This window comes from Podarcis muralis, chromosome 4 (genome assembly GCF_964188315.1).
Source record: "Podarcis muralis chromosome 4, rPodMur119.hap1.1, whole genome shotgun sequence".
In the NCBI taxonomy this organism is placed as follows: domain Eukaryota; kingdom Metazoa; phylum Chordata; class Lepidosauria; order Squamata; family Lacertidae; genus Podarcis; species Podarcis muralis.
In genome coordinates this window covers 7,862,272-7,879,009 of record NC_135658.1, presented here as the reverse complement: position 1 = coordinate 7,879,009, position 16,738 = coordinate 7,862,272, and the positions used below count along the sequence as shown (strand labels likewise).

The following is a 16,738-nucleotide window of genomic DNA, read 5'->3' as shown; positions in this document are numbered from 1 at the left end:
AGATGGGTGACACCTGGCTTGAGAGCAGTACATGTGAAAAGGATCTAGGAGTCTTGGTTGACCACAAACTTGACATGAGCCAACAGTGTGACGCGGCAGCTAAAAAAGCCAATGCAATTCTGGGCTGCATCAATAGGAGTATAGCATCTAGATCAAGGGAAGTAATTCTGCTCTGGTCAGACCTCACCTGGAGTACTGTGTCCAGTTCTGGGCACCACAGTTCAAGAAGGACACTGACAAACTGGAACATGTCCAGAGGAGGGCAACCAAAATGGTCAAAGGCCTGGAAACGATGCCTTATGAGGAACGGCTAAGGGAGCTGGGCATGTTTAGCCTGGAGAAGAGGAGGTTAAGGGGTGATATGATAGCCATGTTCAAATATATAAAAGGATGTCATATAGAGGAGGGAGAAAGGTTGTTTTCTGCTGCTCCAGAGAAGCGGACACGGAGCAATGGATCCAAACTACAAGAAAGAAGATTCCACCTAAACATTAGGAAGAACTTCCTGACAGTAAGAGCTGTTCGACAGTGGAATTTGCTGCCAAGGAGTGTGGTGGAGTCTCCTTCTTTGGAGGTCTTTAAGCAGAGGCTTGACAACCATATGTCAGGAGTGCTCTGATGGTGTTTCCTGCTTGGCAGGGGGTTGGACTCGATGGCCCTTGTGGTCTCTTCCAACTCTATGATTCTATGATTCAGGAGGTGCCACGGAATGCAGACTCTCCCCAGAAGAGCCACAATCCATGAGGCCAAAGGAAAGGGTACTTCCAGATGGTTCTGGGGGAAAGACTCCATGATCCCGGGTTCCTGTGAGCCTGCCAGGCAGACAAGCACAGCCTTGCAACTGGCAATGTGAACGAGAAGCAGGAGGCTGAGGGCACCAAAGCCCCATTGCTCACATGCTCATGCACAGGCCTGTTTGGACAATAAGCAATCCTGGGAGAAGCAGGGCGGTACCCAGCTTGGCTTGGCAGCAGCTAGACTGGTAATTGGCAGTAGCCGCCTGGACCATATAACACCAGTCTTAAAGGATCTTCACTGGCTCCCAGTACATTTCCAAGCACAATTCAAAGCGTTGGTGCTGACCTTTAAAGCACTAAACGGACTTGGCCCAGGAGATCCGAAGGAGCATCTCCACCCCCATCGCTCAGCCCAGACTCTTGAGGTCCTCCTCCAAGAGTCCTTTGCTGATTCTCTCACTGCGAGATGCGAAGTTACAGGGAACCAGGCAGAGGGCCTTCTTGGTAGTGGCGCCCTCCCTGTGGAATGCCCTTCTTTCAGATGTCAAGCAGATAAAGAATTATAGAAGACACCTGAAGGCAGCCCTGTTTAGGGAAGTTTTTAACGCTTGATGTTTTTATTATGTTTTTAGATATGCTGTAATCCACCCAGAGGGACTGAGGAAACCAGCCAGATAGGTGGGGTAGAAATGATGATGATGGATCTTTATAAGGCTCACTTTCTTACAGCAAGGGGAAATTGCAGGGGGGAAGTGCAAATATAGAATTTGCTGAACGTTTAGAAACGCTTGCAATATAAAACACAAGACAGGCCTTTAGGAACTGCCAAAGAGAGGCTGGGGGTTCTTTGGTGCAAGAGAACGGACAAATAAAAGGCTCCTCCCCCTTATTACTATAATCTCTTTCATGGCTGGAGCAGAACTAGAGCTTACCAGCCCCCCAACCTGGGACTGTTTATCTCAAAAGCACGGGAAGAAGCTTGTAAGAATAGAGATTAGCTAATCGTTTAATTGGCTTGACCTAGTTTGCTCAGCACAAAGTTGCTGTTGTGCACCCGCAGAACAACAAGGTCGCCCTCTGGGAAGAGCTGCAATGCCGTTTCAGAGACAGAAACAATGTGGAACATGAATCCCAGGAAACTTTCCTGGGAAGGCGCTGATGCGGAGCCCAAGGCTGCCCAAATCAAGATCAGGACAAAGGGCATGTTGATGGCAGTTCTTTCGAAAAGCAAATTCCCTTCCAGAACACTTCCGCCCAAACGCCTGTTACCGATATCTTTTTGGAGTTTTGCAGTACTTTATGGTTATCGTAAAGGGATAGGAGTTTATAACAACTTCTGTCTAAAAGGGCTGGGCATATAATGCAAGAATTCCATTATGACTACAAGTGGTTAACATGCAAACATACCATATTTTTTGCTCTATAAGATTCACTTTTTCCCTCCTAAAAAGTAAGGGGATATGTGTGTGCTTCTTATGGAGCGAATGCAGGCTGCGCAGTTATCCCAGAAGCCAGAACAGCAAGAGGGATTGCTGCTTTCACTGCGATCCCTCTTGCTGTTCTGGCTTCTGAGATTCAGAATATTATTTTTTCTTGTTTTCCTCCTCCAAAAACTAGGTGTGTCTTGTGGTCTGGTGAGTCATATAGAGCGAAATATATGGTAATTAAATTGCTCGCTTATTTATTTATCCATCCCCCTGCCTTCCAAGCTATTCACCCCCAAATCCTTTCTGAAGCAGCTTATACGTAAGATCAATAACATCAGCAGCAAACACTGAGCTCCTGCTTACAACCTAAAAAGACACTGACAGAAGGAAAAATCATTATTTCACATAGAACTTTCTTCTTAACGAAGACTTATTACAGCATGAATAATTTCGTGGGAGCAGACTGCACCTTTTCATTTTAAAAATGCACACACTGGGAACGGTTCTTAGGATGAACCGGAGCTGTGCAAGGAAATTCATGTGCTCATGTAACAGATGAGTTGTTTATGCTGCTTCCAACGTTTAATTGTCAAGTCACCCTGATAATGGGTGGAATTCAACTAATGTGTCCCATAAGCAGAAGCACAGTGTAGTGACCCTCCACTCGTGCAGTGGGGCGGTTTTCCTCAACTCTCCTCCCTCTGACACTGGCTCGGGGTGGGATAAACTCTGGAACAGGGCAGGGAGAAGAGAGGGGGGGAATCATTTCGTCTGGAAAACTGAAATGTTTGCCTTGACAAAACAATCACCTTGTTCAATTCCTCCTGGTGTTTTTAAGGGTGAATATAAACCTAAGCAGCCATGAAATTAAAAGATGCCTGCTTCTTGGGAGAAAAGCAATGGCAAACCTAGACAGCATCTTAAAAAGCAGAGACATCACCTTGCCGACAAAGGTCCGTATAGTAAAAGCTATGGTTTTCCCAGTAGTGATGAATGGAAGTGAGAGCTGGACCATAAAGAAGGCTGATCACCAAAGAATGGATGCTTTTGAATTATGGTGCTGGAGGAGACTCTTGAGAGTCCCATGGACTGCAAGAAGATCAAACTGATCCATTCTGAAGGAAATCAGCCCTGAGTGCTCACTGGAAGGACAGATTGTGAAGCTGAGGCTCCAATACTTTGGCCACCTCATGAGAAGAGAAGACTCCCTGGAAAAGACCCTGGGAAAGATGGAGGGCACAAGGAGAAGGGGACGACAGAGGGTGAGATGGTTGGACAGTGTTCTCGAAGCTACCAGCATGAGTTTGACCAAACTGCGGGAGGCAGTGGAAGACAGGAGGGCCTGGCGTGCTCTGGTCCATGGGGTCACGAAGAGTCAGACACGACTAAACGACAACAACAACAACAACATCATAAACCTAAGCAAACAAGTAACAACAGACCATCAGCTTTATGTCCCATTTGTGGGATTTCAACCTAGACGCCAGGGAGCCCAGAGTTTTACTCACCTTTTAAGCTCAAGTGCATGGCCCTTTCCACAAGGATGCTGACGGCAAATGTCTGCTCGTGACCCACTGTGTGGGGAGACTCCTTGGCTGGTTTCTCGCTGAGGGTTTCCACAACGGAGGTTTGATCGGGTTTCAAATCTTGCTCAGGCTCCTTCTGCCTTTCCTCGTGGTCACTGACGCCACTGCTGCCATCTTCGGAAACATCAGGTCTGGAGGGGCTTTTGGGAGCCGCCACTATGTGGACTCGCACGGCGGCTCCCAACAAGTTTGAAGAATTGCGCCGGAACAAGGGGAAGACACCTGCAATGATGGGAGAAGGCACATTTCCAGAAGCAGAAGAGAGGCTGGGGGCCAAGTGTCTGGTTCTGTAATCTCCTCTGAGATCTTGCTGGAATTAAAAAAACTCTCCCGGTATGCCCCATGGTGGAGTACAGGGTCAGATTTAAGGTGCTGGTTTTGACCTTTAAAGCCCTTCATGACCTAAGACCCTTGTACCTACAGGACGGCCTCTCCTGTATGCCCCGCAGAGGACCTTAAGGTCCATAAATAGCAACACCCTAGAGGTCCCAGGCCCTAAGGAAGTCAGTTTAGCCTCAACCAGAGCCAGGGCCTTTTCAACACTGGCTCCGGCCTGGTGGAACGCTCTGCCTCATGAGACCAGGGACCTGCGGGATCTGATTTCTTTCTGCAGGGCCTGTAAGACAGAGTTGTTCTGCCTGGCCTTCGGCTTGGAATCAACTTGACCCCCCCCCCCTTTCTTTATTTCCTTTCTCCTCCTGTGATGGAACTCCTATTTGGGGACTTCCCTGGCTTTTTTCTGGCCCATGTAGGACCAGTCTGGAAAGTTAGCCTTGGTGAAGACTTGACGTTTTCATCCCCCAAAAAAGTTTTTGATTTGAATTTCCACTGAAATGAAGCTGTATTTTAATATTTTAATGTTGTATTTTAATCTTGTTTTTAAGTTGTATTTCAATCAATTTGTTTTATATCGGGTGTTAGCCGCCCTAAGCCCGGTCTTGGTTGGGGAGGGCAGGGTATAAATAAATTTATTATTATTATTTAATTCATTCATTTGTTGCCTCCCACTCCTGCTCAGGCAGAAAAGTGTGGGCAGCTTCCCTTTCCACCTAGGCTGGAGCCAGCCATCCCTGTTGGCCCCCAGCACCAGGTGATCGGAAGTATGTGGCTCTGAACATGGGAAGTTATTTCCTGCGTCCCATGGACAGCGCTAGACCTCTCCTCCAAGAAATTGAAGAAATTGTCCCCATACCTTTTGAAAACCATCTGTAGTGGCAGCCACCACCACATCTGTTGGTAGCAAACTCCATATGGTAAGTGGGTGTCGCATAAATATGCCAATAGGGGCGCGGCTGTTACCATCTTTGCTTGGTGATGGGGTTAAAAAGGAGAAAGCAAAGACTACGGGTTGGTTGGCAATTGATGGGTTGAGCCCCAAAGCTGCCCAACGTTTTTTAGGCTGCTAGTGAACATACCACTAACGGTCCTTTTCCCCCTTGAGCTCTCCCCGAGCGCGGCAAGGTCCACGTAGGCCGACCCAATCAGTCGATCGGTATCCAGGGGCCTCTCACTGTTGCTCTCGTTCCCATAGGCTCGCCACGCCTGGACCTCCAGCCTCTCCTCCTTGAAGTACCACAGTAAGGCTTGGCTCAACGGCAGATCCATTTCTTTGCTTTTCTTGAAGCTCACGGTCACGTGCTTCTGGTCTTCGGCTAATTTGGGCCTCCTAAGAGACGTCCACGTGGCTTCTTGGTCATACAGCTTATAGCGGAGGTAGCAATGGACGCTTTTGTTTAAGTGCGTCTCTCCTGCAAGTAGCACACACTGCACTGGTAGCCACAGCCGAGGGATGGAAATGGCCACGGCTGCAGTGTTTGGAGTAGGCTGGCATTCGCCCTCACTGTCATCCTGCAGGCACTCAGTGCTGGCTTCCTTCAAATTCCAGCCTAAAAGTTTAGCCGCATCCAGGACACGCTGCCTGTCCCCAGGATGGGCAAAGGTGACAGAAAGCTCCAGGCCTCCAACTATGGTTTGCAGGATGTTTGCACAATGAGCAGGGACCAGATCCTCCGGCAGAGTTATTGGGAACCAGCCTCGAATACCTTCCACAGAGCACACAGGAAAAGAGTGTCATTATCACCTTTCAATGGAAAGTGGGGGTGGGGGAGCAGAACATTTTTATTTACTGAGCACCTCCCTATCAGAAAGCGACTCTGTTATGTACACCAAAGGTAACGCAGGTATCTTTACCTGATCTTCTGTTCAACAGGTCTCTGGTTGGAATCTTGGCAGTTCCCAGGAGGTAATCCCTCGAAGCCTGGGTTTTTGTTCCATATGGTGCTGTAAGATCAAAATGAAGGACATAGCATAAATATGAAATAAATAAAAAATCATGGTTCATACATCCAGAATGTATTCAAAATGGCCGAGTGTAGAAAAGGTGCAATGGAAAAGCAATCCTCGCGCTACTGGCAATTGACTTATTTTGAGATGGATCTATAAGATTGGATCTGTGTGGGCAAAAATTGTCCTTCCTACAGCTGGCAGTTCTTTGAATCCTCTTTCACGTGGTTTCCTGTCTTTCCTCTCCTGCATACATAGTTGCTTAGGGACACAGGTGGCGCTGTGGTCTAAACAGCTGTGGTCGGCGGTTCAAATTCGTGCGATGAGGTGAGCTCTCATTGCTCTATTCCAGCTTCTGCCAACCTAGCAGTTGGAAAGCACACCAGTGCAAGTAGATAACTAGGTACCGCTGCAGCGGGAAGGTAAACGGTGTTTCCGTGTGTTCTGGCTTCCGTCACGGTGTTCCATTGCACCAGAAGTGGTTTCGTCATGTTGGCCACATGATCCAGAAAGCTGTCTGTGGACAAACGCCAGCTCCCTTGGCTTGAAGTGAGATGAGCACCACAACCCCATAGCCGCCTTTGACTGGACCTAATCGTCCAGAGGTCCTTTATCTTTTGACTTTACCTGACATAGTTGCTTATTTATGTGAAATGATTTCAGTTGTTATTCCTTAGAACTGGGCATGTTAACTGTGGGGCAATGCTTTGGGGCAACTCTCTATGCTCAGTTATTTATTCTACGAATGGTAATTCCCTGTTCTGTCATTGGGTGCTAATTTACCACTGCTTCCTCATTCTTGGTGTACAAAGCAACCTAGTTAGATGGGTGGCATATAAATAATACAAATGATGATGATGATGATGATGATGATGATAATGCCATCACCACCACAACCATCATGGCCTCCGTTTCATCAGAACACAAACTCAAAAGCATGAAAGCAAGGAGCCCAAGTGATTTAGTCTAGGAAAGCTACATACAAATCCAGGAAATGAAGCACATATTGATCTCTTTGTAATGGAAATTGAGGGGCCCCAGTAAATGGACTGTTTGCTGGCTAGAAGCTCGAAGGCAATCACTGGACCGGTCCCAAAGGCTGCCAGCTGCTGACCGTTCAAAGCCAATGTGTTGTACTTTAAAAATACAGTAGAATATAGCAGCTGTGTGGCTAGAAAGAGCTGGTGCTTGCTGCCAGAGCACCATCTAAGCCCTTGCTGTGCCAGCCCTGGAAATGTCTCCTGCACAAATCTGATGGAAGTTGATGGATGCTGTGCAAAAGAGCTGGTGGGAGTGCTGGGTGGGTTTGCAACCTAAGGGATCCTTCGCTGGTAGCTTACTGGGTCCACTCCCCTTGCCCATCCAGCTCAGAGTGATGGCGTGATGCAGGTTCTGTCACCGGCACAGCAAAAGTATGGGCTGCCCCCGTGTATTTTACCTACCTGAGTTCAGGCTCTTGTGAAAGACGGAAAAGACTATCTCCGAAATCTGCAACAGCTCCCCCAGGGAACAGGCTTCTCCACTGCTTCTTTGGACCACGAGGTTGCACGGGAACTCCGTGTGGTGCTCGAATTCTGGGCAGAAAGTGCGAGCCACGGCTCGGGTGTTGCGCCTCTCAGATTCGGGGAGGAAGGGCAGGTGCACGGAGACGTAAGCGTTCACTCCAACTTCTGCACTGCATTGGAGCGAAGGGTTCTTTTCTGCCACGGCTCTTAGCAAAGAGAAGAAAATATCCCAGAGACGCATATAAGGAGCGATTACAAAAAAATCAGACAGGCAAGCACATGGGTTTGTGTTGATTGTGCGTTGCCGTATTTAATAGGGGCAGGAAAGCAGGATGGCTGCCCTTATTCAAACTATCTGGACCATCTAGCCTAGGGTAGTCGGCTCTGATTGGCAGCAGCACTCAACACTCTCTTGTGGCTATGCGCTTACCTGGCTGCTGCCTGCAAACCGGCTGCAAAGTGTATCTGAACGGAAATAGAAACTGCTTGAGCTGCCAGGATGCCTTCCGTCGCTTTCAGGGAGCGCCTGTATTTTACGCTCACATCAAGAAAACCTGGGGAAAAGGGGAGGACAAAGAAATACATATTTAAGCTTTCCGTTGCTGAAACCGCAGGCAAGGTCTGCATGTGGCTGATGTGACAAGAAGTCATAGCTGAAGACCTTCCTGAAAACAGACGCTCCGGTCCTTCTCGTCAACCACATGAAGGTTAATACTTGGAAGCATCTAAGGAAGGTAGAAAGGGGACACAGGTGGCGCTGTGGTCTAAACCACAGAGCCTAGAGTTTGCCGATCAGAAGGTCGGCGGTTCGAATCCCAGCGACAGGGTGAGCTCCCATTGTTCGGTCCCTGCTCCTGCCAACCTAGCAGCTTGAAAGCATGTCATGTGCAAGTAGATAAATAGGTACCACTGTGGCGGGAAGGTAAACAGTGTTTCCGTGCGCTGCTCTGGTTCGCCAGTAGTGGCTTAGTCATGCTGGCCACATGACCCAGAAGCTGTCTGCGGACAAACACCGGCTGCCTTGGCCAATAAAGCGAGATGAGCACCGCAACCCCAGAGTCGTCTGCGACTGGACCTAATGGTCAGGGGTGCCTTTACCTTTAAGGAAGGTAGAAACAGAATGAGATGGCGGACAGAATGCAAGATGCTCTTTCTTAGCCTCAGGGTGGGACCTGACATTATAAGGCAAACACAAGGTTCCCCAATACCATGTTTGCCTTCTAATTCCAATGTGTGTGTGTGTGTGTGTGTGTGGTGGTGGTGGTGGTGATTTCAGGAGACACTGTATAACCATTTGGTCCTTCTTGCACCAATTCTCTCAACCCCTCTACCCTGGGCCTGTCTCCCCCCTTCCCCAGGTAGCTATAAGACCAAAATTAGCTCAGCTGTGAGAAAAACTGGAGGTTAAGAGAAAGATGAAGCCTTCCTGCCTTCACTTGATCTACCTTACACATACATACAAACACACCCCAGCCCTGATTTACTGTTACTCTCCAAACCTGTCTGCTAATATAAGAAGTTCTGCCCTGTTTGTCACCTGTAAAATGGGACTGAGCCCTCCAGTACAGGATTACCAGGAAGGTGAAGCTCATTTAAAGTCCTGAAAAATTATGCCTTGTACTCCAGTACAGTAAAACCTGACCAAACTCCAGATTTGCTCTGGGCCAATGTCTTCTGTTACCTGAGGAATGGGGATGGGGTTCCCCTGCACTCTCAGTCCTTGGGATTAAGGGTAGACTGAAGGTCTGGATGCCCACGTCCTCTCGGTACTGCATGGTCACCATGGCACACAGGCGGGACAGCGGCAAGGTCCCCCTGGCTACCATCTGGTCTCGGACGTTAGGGTAGTAATACCTACAAGAAGAGATGAAACGGAAGTAAACATTAGGGGTAAACCCTTCTGACTGCAAAGGGGGCCCGGCTAGGCCAGCATCATGTGGCCCACCAAGCCAACTGCAGCCATGTACTGTATGTCGACAGCCCCAGTCATAGGAAGCTAGTTTATGCCAGGTCATACCCCTTGTCCATCTAAAGCAAGGCTGCCTGCTCTGACTGGCAGCCGCTCTCCAGGGTCTCGGGGGGAAAGGGCCTCTCTCATCACCTGGCCCAGTTGCATGCAAATTCTTAAGGTTTTGTTACAGGGTCAAAGAAATGAGTCTGAAAGGGATAATTCAGAGAGTGAAGAGCTCAAGTACAGAGGACTCAATTCTTTTAGGACTTTCTGTGCCCCGCTTTGATGAGGATCCTTCGCATGGTCATCCTAAAATAATAATAATAATAATAATAATAATAATAATAATAATAATAATAATAATAATAATAATTTATTTATACCCCGCCCATCTGGCTGGGTTTCCCCAGCAATTCCGGGCGGCTTCCAACAAAACACTAAAATACAATAACCTATTAAACATTAAAAGCTTCCCTAAACAGGGCTGCCTTCAGATGTCTTCTAAAAGTCTGGTAGCTATTTTTCTCATTGACATCTGGTGGGAGGGCGTTCCACAGGGTGGGCGCCACCACCGAGAAGGCCCTCTGCCTGGTTCCCTGTAGCTTGGCTTCTCGCAGGGAGGGAACCGCCAGAAGGTCCTCGGCGCTGGACCTCAGTGTCCGGGCAGAACGATGGAGGTGGAGACACTCCTTCAGGTCTACTGGGCCATGGGCCTAACCACGACTTGACGCCAGCAGAAAGGAGAGATGGGTGTTTGCCTTGGCTGCGAGTGCTGCTAAGCAAGGGGCATTGTAGGGATGGTGAGGGACACCAGAAGAAATACCTGCACCAGATTTCAAACTGGATCCCTCCTCCTCCTCCTAAGCCCTGGGCAGAGAAAGAGCTGAGCAGCAGCCTTTGGACAGGGACATCAGCAGGGACCATCAAGGAGTGATGACGCTCGTCGCCAAAGTTGGGGTCAGGGACGCACAAGGTGGTTGTCGAGCGGAAAGGCTTTAACGCAAGGCCTGAGGAGGTAAAACAAAGCCAGAAAAGACCTGTGATGCAAGGGACAAGGACCCATGTGCCCCCCAACACTGACCCAAGCCCACTCGCTAGCCAAGAGGACCCAAGGCTGTTCCTACGGCCGTCATTCACATTAGGCCTCTTTGGGCATTCATATTGCGCCCTAGGTTGTTTCAACAACAACAACAACAACAATTTATTACCGGTATTTATATCCCGCCCATCTGGCAGGGTTTCTCCAGCCACTCTGGGCGGCTTCCAATGGAATATTAAAATACAATAACCTATTAAACATTAAAAGCTTCCCTAAACAGGGCTGCCTTCAGATGTCATCTAAAAATCTGGTCGTTGTTTTTCTCTTTGACATGTGGTGGGAGGGCGTTCCACAGGGCGGGTGCCACTACCGAGAAGGCCCTCTGCCTGTAACTTGGCTTCTCGCAGCGAGTGAACCACCAGAAGGCCCTCGGCACTGGACCTCGGTGTCCGGGCAGGACAATGGGGGTGGAGACGCTCCTTCAGGTCTACTGGACCAAGGCCGTTTAGGGCTTTAAAGGTCAGCAGCAATACTTTGAATTGTGCTCAGAAACATACTGGGAGCCAGTGTGTTATATGGTCTCGGCGGCCACCCACAATTACCAGTTTCTAAGCTCAGTCTGGGACGTTTGTGGGCCCTTGCTCATCCAGCACGTTGACTCAGGCTGACAATGACGTTCAGCAGGTTGGGATGCTTGCAGCTGTCACTTCCTGTGTCTTGGCCACTTACTTTCTACATTCAGCTGAAGGGGTAGAGCGGTGGAACACACAGTATATCGGATGTGGGAGCTCTGCACTCTGGGGAGGCCAGCAGGCGATAACTCAGTTTTCTGGCAACATTCTCATGTGCAAGCTAGCCAGGAAAATGTTCCATGTTCCAATCCTGTCCAATTACTCTCCAAACAGGAGAGGAGGCAGGTGCCCTGAGTGTAAAACCAGTCGCCGTCAGTGAGAGCAAAGTCCTGGCAGGCAAGCCACTGCTGGTCCTATTATAGATGAGCACCCTTGTTTCAGTTTGGAAGCTCAAGTACATATTTGTCCATCACCATGGCACTCTAGCCAGTTCGGTTCAGAAGCCGGGAAGAGCACCCAGAATATCCTGATGGGCAAACAGCACTTACCATTCTCACAGAACTCTGTCCCACGCAGTACGTCCGACTCCGACTCCTGAACGGGAAAGTGGTACTGCACGTAACAGTCAGCCTCTCCCCAGACTGTGGATTGGAGGGGAGTGAGCCCTTTGACGCTCTCAATGTGAATCTCAAAAACGTGCTCCATCATCCCTTCCTTTTCTCTGCCTGACTGCTAAATAATAGACAAAATGGAATCCCTGTGAAAGAAGGGAATCCTTGTGGGAAGAGAGACCCAGTCTTCGGTGAACAAAATGCCCAATCTCCGCATGTTCTGGGCAGGTAATAATAATAATAATAATAATAATAATAATAATAATAATAATAATAGTAATAATAATAATAATAATACCCCGCCCTCCCTGGCCAAAACCAGGCTCAGAGCGGCTAACATCAAATGTATAACACAACCTAAAATCAGGCAATCAATTAAAATACATCCTAAAATCAGATCAGGGTCAGAATAAAATCCAACCAGAGGGCAACCCGCAGATTAGGGTTGGGGTAATAACCCATGGGCTCCATGATCACTGCAGACGGTGACAGCAGCCACGAAATTAAAAGACGCCTGCTTCTTGGGAGAAAAGCAATGACAAACCTAGATAGCATCTTAAAAGCAGAGACATCACCTTGCCAACAAAGGTCCATATAGTAAAAGCTCTGGTTTTCCCAGTAGTAATGTATGGAAGTGAGAGCTGGACCATAAAGAAGGCTAATCGCTGAAGAATTTATGCTTTTGAATTATGGTGCTGGAGGAGACTCTTAAGAGTCCCATGGACTGCAAGAAGATCAAACCTCTCCATTCAGAAGGAAATCAGCCCTGAGTGCTCACTGGAAGGACAGATCGTGAATCTGAGGCTCCAATACTTTGGCCACCTCATGAGAAGAGAAGACTCCCTGGAAAAGACCCTGATGTTGGGAAAGATGGAGGGCACAAGGAGAAGGGGACGACAGAGGAAGAGATGGTTGGGCAGTGTTCTTGAAGCTACGAACATGAGTTTGACCAAACTGCGGGAGGCAGTGGAAGACAGGAATGCCTGGCGTGCTCTGGTCCATGGGGTCATGAAGAGTCGGACACGACTAAATGACTAAGAAACAACAACAAAGCTCTAGGTGAAAAAAGTGCTAGTTTTTGGGGCAGCCTCAGCAAACACAAGGGATGGCGTTGGCGGGTGGCGCTGTAGGTAAAACCTCAGTGCCTAGGACTTGCCGATTGTATGGTCGGCGGTTCGAATCCCCGTGGCGGGGTGCGCTCCCGTCGTTCGGTCCCAGCTCCTGCCCACCTAGCAGTTCGAAAGCACCCCTAAGTGCAAGTAGATAAATAGGTACCACTTTATAGCGGGAAGGTAAACGGCGTTTCCGTGCGCTGCGCTGCTGCTGGCTTGCCAGCTGCAGCTTCGTCACGCTGGCCACGTGACCTGGAAGTGTCTTCGGACAGCGCTGGCTCCCGGCCTCTTAAGCGAGATGAGCACGCAACCCCAGAGTCGGTCATGACTGGCCCGTACGGGCAGGGGTACCTTTACCTTTACCTTACAACAAACACAAAGATACGTTTGATGGAAATACCTTTGGAAGAGGCATGGCAAGAGAGTCCAGAGAGTGTGGAGGGCGCATTGCCACAGGAGGTGCCATTCCTTCCTCGTTCTTGAGCCTCTGCAGTGCTGCGATCTGCTCCGCGGAGCCCATGGCCAGAATGACCTTCAGGCTCCCCTTTTTGCTGCCGGTGAAGACGTCCACCACGGGCATGGAGCCATCTACAGCCAGCACCGGATACTGAGCCTGAAGTAGCAGGCTAGAAATCTTCGGGTCCCTGGGAAGGGAGGGTGGGAGACAGACATGCTATGTAAACCACGTAGCAATTCCTGTTGATGCATGAATTAACTAACTAAAACATGCAGAAGGGTCCAATTTCCCTACCAATGAATCTCCTTGCCACCTTTGCCTTTAGCAGAGACTGGCAACTTTTTCATGGAGGTTAGGGCATTTCAAAATGCAGGAAAGCTGGGCTTCTATGAATTTGACATGCGAGATTACAGTGGTACCTCGGGTTAAGTACTGTATTTTTCGCTCTACAAGACGCACCAGACCACAAGACGCATCTAGTTTTTGGAGGAGGAAAACAAGAAAAAAAAATATTCTGAATCCCAGAAGCCAGAGCAGCAAGAGGGATCGCTGCGCAGTGAAAGAAGCGATCCCTCTTGCTGTTCTGGCTTCTGGGATAGCTGCGCAGCCTGCATTCACTCCATAAGACGCACAGACATTTCCCCTTACTTTTTAGGAGGGGAAAAGTGAGTCTTATAGAGCAAAAAATACAGTACTTAATTCGTTCCGGAGGTCTGTTCTTAACCTGAAACTGTTCTTAACCTGAAGCACCACTTTAGCTAATGGGGCCTCCTGCTGCTGCTGCTCCGCCCGAGCACGATTTCTGTTCTCATCCTGAAGCAAAGTTCTTAACCCAAGGTACTATTTCTGGGTTAGCGGAGTCTGTAACCTGAAGCGCCTGTAACTTGAAGCTTATGTAACCCGAGGTACCACTGTATATTCCTAGACTCTCTGCTCCTAGACTCTCTGCTCCTTGTAGTTCCTAGACTCTCTGCTCAAGCAACCTGCATACTTAATCTGATCTGTGAGCCTTCAAGGCCTCATCATCCATCTGAATTGTGTTGGATACCTGGGGGGGGGGGGAAGCATCAGTCTGGGGGTCAGGGGGACCTTTTTCAGCTTTAGGGTCGTATTTTCTCATGGGCAACCTTTCCAAGGGTGGCTGCATGTCATACGGGAGAGGTGGAAGGCAAGAGTGGATGGAGGAAGTTGCGACTTGTTTTTGTATGGTAGTACACGTTCCAGCCGGAGGAATTTTACTCACCGCTGGAATTCCCTCCATCATTTGTCAAAGCAAACTGAATGACAGTTCAAGGGCAGCCAAGCCAGTCAAAAGCACTTGAAGAGGGCATGGAGCAATGGCCTTGCTGAGTGTGTGTGTCCTGGCAGTGTGCCAAGGGGCTAGGAGGAATGCAGGGCCACATTTGACCCTCAGACTCTCAGTCCCCTTGGCTCAAATTCCCACGCAATCTTTCTGTGATTGTGTTTTCAGTTTATGTGCCACGCCTGGGAACCTCAGAGCGAAAAGTGGGTGAGAAATGCAAGAAACGGGAGTCCAAGGATTACTCGCACATGAAGGTGGCAGGTGGTTGGTGGCAGGACCCTGTGAGTGAGAGGCAGGGAAGGGAAGGCCTTCCAGGGTGAGAGACCCCACGCTCCGGCCCTGGGTCTCCTCATAAGGAAGCTGTGCCTGGAGGAAGAACTGCGAGGGGAGAGACTTCATCAGGGAAGGCCTCCTTCCACCTGCCTTGCCCCACCCTCGTCTCTGCTTCTCAATTTGTATTGCATTATTTTATGCACTGTGGCTTGCCGTTATTTTATTGATTGTAGTTTCGAAATTATTTGTTGCAATTGTTAAGAGTGGGTTTCTGTTTAATTTTTATATGCTGATATTATTATTCTATATTATTCTAATGAATGTTTAACTTTATTTGATGTAGATTGCTTGTTTTAAAGCTGTTTTATTATCACATGTTTGTACTGCATTAGATTGTTATAAGGTGTACATTCTTTGATTCTTCAGCTTGTAAACCGCCTTGAGTATTGTAAGATAGAAAGGCGGTATACAAATTAAAAGTGATGATGATGATGATAAGGAAGGAAAGGTCCCAGTGAAAGCTGAGAGGGTCCATGGCTTTTTGTGAGAGACAAGAGAAGACTCTTTTCTCTTTCTCTGTTTTTGTTTAGATTACATATATGAGATATGAAAGAAAAAAATGAATCAAAGCAAACTGGGTGGTGGATGTTTTGGGCAACATACTACCCCTTAGCTTACTTTAGGATGAACTCACAGCAATATATCATATGTAGCCCAAGTTAGGGATGGAAATTAAAAATCACTGCCTGGAAGTGATTTTTGGTTTTTTAATCTGATGGGGGGAGGGGCATTATCAGTGTTCCTTGAGCACTGAAAGAAGAAAATTGAGTAAATATGCCACAACAGAGTAAAATAAAAACAATTTTAAAAACAAAGAATAAGTTTTTACTTGAATGAAACGTAGAACTGATGCAGTGGAAGCTTCACCAGTCCTAGTAGGGCGTCTCCTCCTGGAATGCAGACCTTGTTCCAGGCTTCTATGACCATCACGTTGTTCTTCAGCCTCTCCAGATGTTTTGATGTCAGTGAAATAGGAGTTACCTAGAGATTTGATCAGACTCTTTGATCAGAGAAGCAGGCCTACACACACACATACACACAGCCCTTCATCTCAGCCTTTGCAAATATAAAATTAAAGAGGACGGCATGTAAACCAGGAAACCCACAGTAAACTGACCATGGACCCAATACAGCTAACGGGGAAAAAATTAAGTCCCCATGCAAGCTTACCCAGGTTTAATTAAGTTGCAGGTAAAATGTTTGCTGGTAAGTTTTCCTTGTGGGGAAAAGAAAACGAGTTTCAAAAGCTAATTTTGTTTAGTGATGTTCTAGGCCAGGGGTCAGCAAACTTTTTCAGCAGGGGGGCCGGTCCACTGTGCCTCAGACCTTGTGGGGGGCCAGACTATTTTTTTTTTGGGGGGGATGAACGAATTCCTATGCCCCACAAATAACCCAGAGATGCATTTTAAATAAAAGCACACATTCTACTCATGTGAAAACACCAGGCAGGCCCCACAAATAACCCAGAGATGCATTTTAAATAAAAGGACACATTCTGTTCATGTAAAAATACGCTGATTCCCAGACCGTCCACGAGCCGGATCTGGCCTCCAGGCCTGTTTGCCTACCCCTGTTCTAGGCTGCCCCATAAAAGATGTGTTTCACACACTTTAATATTTGGTCTCTTGTGGGGTTCTGTATGCGGGTGACCTGGGCATGCCTGAGCACACAGAGAATCACAGAATTGAAAAGTGGGGAGGGAACCCGAAGGTCACAGTCCAAACCCCTGCAATGCAGGAATCGCAGCTGGAGAATCCCCAAGAGATGGCCATCCAACTTCTGCTTGAGAAGCTCAAAGGAAGGGGAGTCCACTGCCTCCCGA

The 16,738-nt window shown here is 48.2% G+C and overlaps 1 protein-coding gene across 1 annotated transcript in view; it reads right to left on the bottom strand.

Annotated features, from left to right (window-relative positions):
* C2CD3 (C2 domain containing 3 centriole elongation regulator) overlaps positions 1-16,738 on the bottom strand; it is a 59,711-nt gene that overhangs the window by 23,752 nt on the left and 19,221 nt on the right. The window contains exons 15-24 of the mRNA XM_077926879.1: positions 15,746-15,897; positions 13,224-13,467; positions 11,649-11,832; positions 10,313-10,496; positions 9,220-9,392; positions 7,969-8,092; positions 7,476-7,744; positions 5,941-6,030; positions 5,166-5,792; positions 3,673-3,972 (exon numbers count right to left, since the gene is read on the bottom strand). Of these exons, the coding sequence (XP_077783005.1) occupies positions 3,673-3,972; positions 5,166-5,792; positions 5,941-6,030; positions 7,476-7,744; positions 7,969-8,092; positions 9,220-9,392; positions 10,313-10,496; positions 11,649-11,832; positions 13,224-13,467; positions 15,746-15,897 (2,347 nt within the window). The remainder of the gene's footprint in view (positions 1-3,672; positions 3,973-5,165; positions 5,793-5,940; positions 6,031-7,475; positions 7,745-7,968; positions 8,093-9,219; positions 9,393-10,312; positions 10,497-11,648; positions 11,833-13,223; positions 13,468-15,745; positions 15,898-16,738) is intronic.